Source organism: Onychomys torridus, chromosome 16 (assembly GCF_903995425.1).
Source record: "Onychomys torridus chromosome 16, mOncTor1.1, whole genome shotgun sequence".
Lineage (NCBI taxonomy): Eukaryota > Metazoa > Chordata > Mammalia > Rodentia > Cricetidae > Onychomys > Onychomys torridus.
The window spans coordinates 63,311,453-63,320,751 of record NC_050458.1 but is presented as its reverse complement, the minus strand read 5'-3'; the positions used below and the strand labels follow the sequence as shown (position 1 = coordinate 63,320,751).

Genomic DNA, 9,299 nt, shown 5'->3' with positions numbered 1-9,299 from the left:
CAATCTTCCAAGGGTGCAGATCTCGCCTTTAACGGCCTGATTATTCTCTTGCATGCTGCATTTGCATTCTCAAAAGCCAAAGATTCAATTATTATCTGGCTAGCTTCTGAATTTGGGACCATTCTCTTTACTGCTGAAGTCAGTCTTTGTAAGAAATCTGTGAAAGATTCTTTTGGGCCCTGTATAACCTTTGTAAATGACTCAGTTTTCTTCCCTGGTTCCTCAACTCTGTCCCATGCATTCATGGCTGCCATTCGACATAGAATTAGAGTTTGCATATCATATAAACATTGTGTTTGTACTGCAGCATATTGGCCTTCTCCAACAAGCTGATCCTGGAAGATTTGTATACCTCTATCACTACATTGTTTTGCTATGGTTTTAGCTTCCTGTTTGAACCACATTTGCCACTGGAGCTGCTGTCCGGGTTCTAGAACCGCCTGTGCCAGCTCCCGCCAGTCCTGTGGTATAATTCTATTATAAGTTGACCAGGAGTTTAACATTTGTTTTACATATGGAGAATGCATGCCATAAGATACTATTGCCTCCTTAAACCTTCGTAAGTCTAACATTTCAACTGGAGTCCAAATATTTTGTGTAGTCATTTGACCAGGCTGCTGTTGTATGGTTACCGGATAAATTAAGGGTGATTGTGTGAAAACAGGCTTTCTTTCTAAAACCTTATAATCCAATCCTGAAACAACTTCACTGTTAATTTCTTCTGTCTGAATCTGAATTTCTCTATAATTCATTTTATCAGGTTTAACAGGTTTTTCTAAAATTTTTATCCTGGCACTTAAATTCACTGTCTTTTTAAAGTGTAAAATATGGATAAGAAGAATAACAATGTACATAATTCGATCAACATTAATCTCATATAGTTGTTCCATTACCATACTGCCTAAAATTTCAAACAAAGCCCAATTTTCTTCCAATGTACACATAAAACCCATTTTTTTTAATGTGGAAAAAAATCTCTTTTAAATAGTTTCCTTTAAAATATCTGATATAAATGACTTACCAATTCTGCGTAGAACAGTAGAAATCCAAGGGAATTTCCAAACAGCTACCTAGTGTCCGAGGTGGGAATCCAGAGAGAGAGAGAGAGAGAGAGAGAGAGAGAGAGAGAGAGAGAGAGAGAGAGAAAGCGTAGCCACGATCTGGCTAAAAGCTTGAATCCAACCGCTTCAATGTTCCGGTCTGAGCCAAGTTGAGCCTGGGCTCTGGCTTCCTTAAGCTCCGAGGGACCACGTGCGCTGGCGTTTCAGCCAAAAGCAGCCTATCTGCAGTTGCGTGTAGCTCCTGCAATTAGCGGTAGCTCCCGCAGGCCTGAGTTGTTTGTAGCACCGGCTTTTTAAGCAAGTAACTCCAGCTGCGGCTGTAACCGCTTGTGGCTAAGGTAGGTTGGGCCTGAGTCGTAAGCCTAGCTAGGCCTGGGTTAGACCGGGGCTAAGCTGGAGCTAGGGAGCCAGGCCCGCCCAGGCGGGAAGCTGGACCCACTGCCAAGGCAAGCGGTTTTCTAATGATTTCTTGCCACGTTGGGCGCCAATTGTAGATGTATCCTGCTTGTTAAATAAGAAACACAGAGCCAGTTGCAGAGTTAAAAACCACGAGGTCAGAGCCAAAGCGGAAAACCTTACCCTTCACTGCTTCTGCGGTTCCTCCTCTCCGCAAGAGACCTACTTCTGTGTGTCCTGTCTATTTAAAGACTTTCTGTTCTCCTCCCTCATTGGTTGTAAACCCAGCCACATGACCTCCTAGTCACTGCCTGTTTGTACAGACCTCCAGGTCTTCTATGGTTGGTATTGAAATTAAAGGCATGTGTCTGCTATGCTGGCTATGTCCTTGAACACACAGAGATCCGCCTAGCTCTGCCTCCCAAGTGCTGGGATTAAGGGCGTGCCCCACTACTGCTCGGCTTCTGCTCTGGCTTGCTCTGACCTCAAGGCAACTTTATTGACATACAAATAAAATCACATTTCAATACAAGTAAAATATCACTATAGGCTTCAACTAATCCTGAGGCTGCACCTTCACCAATGGCCTCTTCTAGTTTCTTCCAGTGGAAAGCCTCAGCTGCTCTCCATGACCCCCTCATGCCTTCAGAACCAGTACCACCTGGGTGACTCTTACACTACCAAGTTCAGCTGCCAGCATGAGGTACAACCTTGCCTGCACCTGGAACACAGCTTCTGTGTGCTGACCATGAAGAACCACCTCCCAGAGGATTTCACCTCAAAGACGCTGGTCTCTTGTTAATCCCAGCTGAGACTTCAGCCCCAGCTGACCAGACACCACAGATTCTTCACACAAAAGGCCTGGTAGAGTCTGCACTTCCCTCTGCAACATCATAAACCAAGCTTCTACCCTCCTCACTGCTCCCGACACTCCTATCTTCCAGACTGCTCTAGAATAGCCCACAGAGCTCTCAACACTCAATGGCTTTTCTTACCCAAAGTTCCAAAGTCCTTCCACAATCCTCCCACAAACAAGATGGTCAGGCATGTCACAGCAATGCCCCATGGTCTTGGTACCATTTTCTGTTCCTAGTTAGGGTTGCTATTGCTGTGATAAAGCACCATAACCAAACAAACTTGGAGAGGAAAGGGTTTATTTCAGCTTACACTTCCAGGTAACAGTCCATCACTGAAGGAAGTCAGGGCAGGAACTCAAACACAGCAGGAACCTGGAGGCAGGAGCTGATGCAGAGGCCATGGTGGGGTGCTGCTTACTGGCTTGCTCTTCATGGCTTGCTTGCTCAGCCTGCTTTCTTATAGAACCCAGGACCAGCAGCCCAGGAATGGTACCACCCACAGTGGGCTGGGCCGTCCTCCATAAGACAGTAATTAAGAAAGTGCCCTACAGCCAGATCTTGGAATTATTTTCTCAGTTGAGGTTCCCTCCTTTCAGATAACTCTATCTTGTGTCAAGCTGATATAAAACTGGCCAGCACAGTGTTTCTATGTCTTTGGTTTTACACTCCCTCCTTACCCAAGCTAGGTCAGTCCTTAAACCAAGCAGATCACAACCATCCAAACTAGTCGGAATGCAGATAATACCTTTAGGGGTGTCCAACCCCCAAAGAACACATCTACAATGCAACCCCTACATCTGAGGTTCAGGGGACATCAGGGAAGAGGGAGAGAAAAGATGAGAGCCAGAGGAGGCAGCGGAGGAGGCAGGCCTGCCGTGAACTAGGGTCTTCTAGACATGGTACAGATGATGCACTCATGAGATCTCAACACAGGGCCGCCTAAACAAGACCTGCCCGGACCTGTTAGCATGCTAATGTGTATGGGGCGAAATTCCACAAGGTTCTCCCTTTAGATGAAGAGCTATAGGCAGATCAATGGTTGCTGAGAAGGGAGAATCAGTTTTCTACAGAGATAAGTGGTCATCGCTAACCACATGTACACACCAGTAACACTAAACGGACTCAGTAGGTTTAAATCACGCACACACACACAGACACACACACACAGACACACACACACACACACACACACACACACACACACACACGTAACTACAGAAGCCAAGGCCATGAATTTTAACTGGGGGACTTGGGAGGAGTTGGAAGGGGGAGAGGAGGGATGGAAATAATATAAATTCAGTATGAAATTCTTTAAAAGTTTAAGTTAAAAAAGAAGATATGGAGTTGGGGATGGGATGGGAAGGTGGGTGTGTGGATATTGAAGAAGTTAGGAGGAAGAGTGGGGGGTGAACATGATCAGAAAACATTTTATGAATTTCCTAAAGAATTAATAGAAATATTAAAAAAAAATAAGATACCAGTTCAGGGGTTATAACTCTTAACTAGGTAACTTAGGAAGAACGTTGCAGTAGAAATATTACAGGGCTAAGCCAAGCCAAGCTGGGCCATATGTTTTAGATATAAACTTTATCTATCTAAATACAGTTTTATATACTTTTTCATTCTTAGCATAGCCAGAGAGAGTTGCCCAGGGCGCCCTTTAAGTCAGTGGTCTAAAAGGCTGCCTGAAGTTCCCGTGCTTGGCAACACAGAATCTTTTCCTGCCACTCCGTGTGGTCACTCCAGGCAATGCAGGCATTTCCGCAAGGTCCTCCTCACAGCTGCCTTCACCTCCTTGTTTTTCATGGTGTAGATGAGGGGGTTCAGCATGGGGGACACTGCACTGTACAGCAAGGAGGAGAGCAAATCCAGGGAGGACCCAGAGGTGGGCAGGAGATAACTCAACAAACCAAACCCAAAAAACAGGACCACGGCCACAAGGTGGGAAGAGCAAGTGTTAAACGCCTTGCTCCGGCCTGTGGTGGATTTCATGCTCAGGATGGTGGAGACGATGCGTCCATAAGAAAAGAATACCAGGAGGAAGGTTCCCAGCCCGTGCAGCGAGATGGAGCAGCTCAAGATGTCAATGTGGATGGAGACATCAGAGCAAGATAGAGGAAAGAGAGAGGGCAGCTCACACGTATAGTGCTGTATGATGTAGGCCTCACAGAAGTCCAGGTTCACAGCCAAGAGCACAATGACCACCGAATTGAGAGAGGTCAGGCCCCAGGAGAGCAGAACCAGCTTCAGGCAGAGTTCATTGCTCATTATCTGGCAGTAGAGCAGCGGGTGGCAGATGGCTGCATAGCGGTCGTAGGCCATCATTGAGAGAAGAAAGGCTTCTGTCCCCGCAGTGATGAACACGAAGAAGACCTGAGCCAGGCAGCCCTCGACTGAGATGGTCTTCTTCTCAGACAGGAGGTCCTTCAGCAGCTTCGGTACCGTGACCGACGAGAAGCTGAGGTCCACGAAGGACAGGTTGCTTAAGAAGAAGTACATGGGCGTGTGGAGGTGGGAGTCAGCCCCGATCACCAGCATCATCGTCAGGTTCCCCGTCATGGTGAGGAGGTAAATCCCCAGCAAAAGCGCGAAAAGAAGAGCCTCGATCAGGGGGTCGTCAGAGAGCCCCGTGAGAAGGAACTCTGTGATGGCGCTGTGGTTCCTCCAGGCCATTTGTGGATGGTTCTTCCTTGGAATAAAGCAGAAAGTGGTTACATCTCTGACGGTTGTGACCATGTCCTTTGGGGGGTTCATCCCATCTAGTCCATCCCTCCACTTTGCCTGGACTCTGCTCAGCTCCCTCAGAGCTGCCCTCCCTTGTGTCTCCGGGGAAGTTTCAAACCCTGTTTTGTTGTCCTTGAGGCAGTTCAGGGTTCACAGGCTTCAAGAGAATTCTCTCCATTTCTGACTGGCATTTGCAGGGAGAGTGAGTATCTTTGGGTCCACCATTTTAGTCTTGGTTTTTCCTGCTCTCAGTCCAGAAATTTGAAAATGTATAGCACAGGTTTACAGCGTCTAATCTCTCTCTCTCTCTCTCTCTCTCTCTCTCTCTCTCTTTCTCTCTCTCTCTCTCTTGTTTTTGGTTCAAATTAATTCAATGGCTCCTGACCAGGGCTGACTCCAATAGGGCCGACTCTGACACAGTGCCTGGGGTCATGACCTTTCAGTGGCAGGTGAAAATAATTTCTATAAGATTAGAAGTAGCTGGTTGCAGTGGTGAAGACTCACGATCTCAGCAAATTAGAAGCTAAGGCAGAAGCATGGCTATGAGTTCCATGCCTTGGGCTATGTATGTATTACTAGGCTAATCTCAGGTACAAAATGAAATGTTACTTCAAAAAAGAAAAAAAATGTTAACAATGGATACAACAAGACTAATATTAGTTATCTTTATGACACTGTAATAAAATATAAATTATTTTTATGGGAATGGGGACCCATAAAAGCAAAAGCAGCTGGCATGCGAGGAAGTCACAGTGACCTCACGGACAGCACACCTCAGTAGAGCTGTACATAGAACATTTCTCAGCCTCTCTCTCAGCTGCTTTTACGAAAAACCTGTGAGGGAGGCGGGAAACCCGCATCCCTAGGACACAGTTTTGTTCCTACTTTGCTGTGAGAACTTTGGTACCCAGGGGGATGTTGTAATGTCAGCTTGGCAACATGTGAAAAAAAAATAATGACCCGCTTTCCTTGGACTGAGGACTCTGCCTCGCTGGGCTGGCAGTGAAGAGTTACAATGTCTGACTTTGATATCCATCCTCCGCCTTTCAACTTGCAGCCATTTTACTGATTTTTGACATAAAAGAAGATTTGCTTCTTTCTCTGTCACTGGTTGTGTTTTCTAACACTTTAAATACAGCCTCCTTTTAATTTTAGGAATCTAAACTTCCATGAGCTTTCCAATGACTTCCCAAAGACTACATAAAAATAACCTGTCTTGGTGACTTCCTTCTTCAGCCCACACTTGGTCTCGCTGTAGTCATGGTCTGAATTGTGTTTCTCCCCTCAGGTCAAACATGCATTTATGTTTTCTTCCCTAGACTGGCACACAGACATTACTGTAACAACTGTCTTAAAGTATCTCTTTCTTTGGGTACCGCCACACCCCTTTCCTGGGGGTTCCAGGCCACACCTCCCACACTGTCCTGGATGCCCACACTCTGTGGCTTGCTTTGGACAAGAGCCTTGGACTACTTCAGCTGTAATCTCATCCTCTAATTCCTCAACAGCATTAGTTCCTGGCAGAAGGATTGCGGATCTTGTCTGAGGAGACTGTTGCTGAATTTCAAGGATGCTTTCATCAGCAGAGTGAATCCTGCAGCATCCTCTGATGCCCTCAGTTTTGGAGAGGCTGCAAACAATATTGCATTAGTTCAGAATAATGTTTGCAGTGTTCTCCTTGTCTCTGTATTATTCTTTTATCATCTGCTATCACACTACTACTACTATTATTATTATTTTAGTTTACTTACATAAACTCTATGTCTAAGAGGGCCAAGAGTACAATGCTTATGGTAATGGTGATACTAAAAATAATTGAAACCTGATTATGGGCTGTGTGAGGAAGTCGCCATCCTGGGTAAAGATCCTGTTCACTTGTCCCTTGCAATCTAATTTACCAATATTCTGCTTCTGTTTGGTTTCTGTAATCAGCTTCTATGGCAGGCTTCTGCTTGTATAGAAAACTTTTCTTTCACCTTGCTTATTCAGGCAGCTGTGATTCCAACCCTTCTATCCTCGCCAGGAATGTTTAGACAGGTGATAAACCATTAAGAGAATTGTAAATTCTGATTTATTAACTAATCTAGCAACCTGAGCTTCGGCCCATCTTAGATCCAAGTCTAGGCCACCTGATGCTGGACAAACACCTACCTTTGTGTGCTGGGAGGCCAGGGACAACGATGAGGAAACACAGGCAGCTGGGGAAGTTACTTTTGAGGATTCTGCACAGATGAAATAGTAAACACCGTTGAAAGCAAATGCTTTGAAAGCCATGTACACTAGTCAAGTGGGCGACATTTTCTGTAAGAAGTCAGATATTTCAAGGTGTGTTTACATAAAAATATCCTGAAAATCTCTTCTATTCTGTTTCTTTTTTAAAGGGGTCTCAGTGCAGGACGGCAGCTGTAGGCTTTGGTGAGAACACTGGCTCCTCTGGAGGACATGTTTCCTTGGGGGTCATCCTATCTGATCCAGCCCTCCACTTTACCTGACTCTGCTCAGCTACCTCAGAGCTGCCCTCCCTTGTGTCTCAGGGGAAGTTTCAAATCCTGCGTTTTTTTTCTTTTTTCTTCAGATCTGTCTCTCAATTCACATTTTGCATGAGAAGACAGAGGCCATGTCTCCTATTACAAGTTATTACAAGGATGTGGGACAAAAAGTGGCTTTCTTACACCAGTTGCTTGAAGACATTATTGGAGTAAAGGAGCGAGGGGTGTGTGTAGAAGGTGAGCTATGGGAAGGTGATGGGAGGGTCCTGGGGCTGAAGACTGTCGTTCAGGCTGTAGACGCTCGGGGACTCAGCATGGAGGTGGGCAGGAGGGCTGGCACACCACCACTTCTGCACACGCTCACACTTGTGTCTGATTTGAGGTGAGCAGATTTGAGGATGGTTTCAATGACAGCGAAGCTTTAGTGCAGTTCCCCTCACTGGAGACCAGGGCAAGCTGGGAAACAGGCAGCCCCAACAGACCAACATCTATTTCTATACATCTACTGCATTCTAGGGGTCTGAACTCCTTTGGTGTAAAAGGGTTTATGCTTCGTCTTTAAGGCCTTGCTGTCCTCAGTGGCAGTCAGGGAGTGAGTAATGACTTTTCTGAGAAGGTATTTAAGGCAGCAGCTACAAATAGACCTTTTGGAAACATAGGGACATTTGGGTCCTGTGAGGAGGAGATGGTCTGCTAGGGGTTAGGAGGTACCTGTCTCTCGCTTAGGGATGAAGTGGCTCAGAGGACCAGGATGGACAGAGCCAATCAGGCTTGCAGAGAAGGGGAGCAGTCAGCAGCAGAATTAAAGCACAGAAACATGAGGGCCCAGCAGGATCAGAGACAGCCACCTACCATTCTCCTGGCTTTTCCTGGAGGAAGTAGCTGTGTGCGTTCTGTATTTCTCATCATGACAGACATTTCACAGGAAAAAAACCATCTTCATATGAGGTAATCCCAACTTTAGGAGTCTGATTCTGCACAAAAGACATTTCTCTTTGATATCAATGAGCACAAGATGTTAGGATAATATAAATGTGGGAACTGTGGCTACCTCACAGAACCACAGTTATTCTGAGGACCTCAAGTTGGAGTGCCATTCTGTAGCGCAGGACCGCAGAGGGAGAGATGAGGGCATTTCCTGCCAAGCTGATGTTTGAACAATATGCATGCCTTGCTTTTAAATTGTCTTCAGCAGCGCCAGGTGCAGTATCCAACTTCATTTATTTCTTCTGTGACTTGGAATATTCTTGGAGAAGTACTATTTAAGGAACAAGATTCCCCTAACAGAACCAATGAGAAGGCTCTCTGTGCTTAGGCAAGTACCCAAGGGAAACTGGGCCAGAGCCAGGTTCCCTGAAGTCCCAGCCCGAAGCCAAGCTCGGCTTCCAGTAGAAGCTGAGGAGTTGAGGTTGGAGACTCAGAGAACAGCCTGCAGGGCAATATCTGAACCTATGATGCAAGGCAATTAGTTGAAGCCTAGAAGTCAACTCTCAGTAGACACGGGTGGTGGAGAAAGAGAGGGAGAGGACTTAAGGAAAAAGGTTCAGTCGGAGAACAGGCTTTTTTTTTTTTTTTCTTTTTGATGGCATCATAGGCTGAGAGTGCCTGCTGGTCGCTGTCAAGGGAGAAGAGCTTGACACATTACAGACCCCATGCCATTTTCTAGTTCACATTGTGTTTTCATTACTTCCTTATTTTTGAGTTAGATTGTCAGGGATCCCAGGATGGCCTTGAACTCACACATAGCTGAGGATGACCTGGAACTTCTTACC

General features: G+C 45.9%; 1 protein-coding gene across 1 annotated transcript; it reads right to left on the bottom strand.

Annotated features, from left to right (window-relative positions):
* Nucleotides 1–4,051: 4,051 nt before the first annotated feature.
* Nucleotides 4,052–4,987, bottom strand: LOC118596688 (olfactory receptor 8S1-like). Its single transcript, XM_036207566.1, has one exon. It carries the CDS (start codon nucleotides 4,985–4,987, stop codon nucleotides 4,052–4,054), a length of 936 nt encoding a protein of 311 aa, XP_036063459.1.
* Between the last annotated feature and the right edge of the window lie 4,312 nt (nucleotides 4,988–9,299).

What these genes read in the sequence shown, in the direction of transcription:
- LOC118596688 (XM_036207566.1), bottom strand. Translation starts at nt 4,987, where the DNA reads ATGGCCTGGAGGAACCACAGCGCCATCACAGAGTTCCTTCTCACGGGG.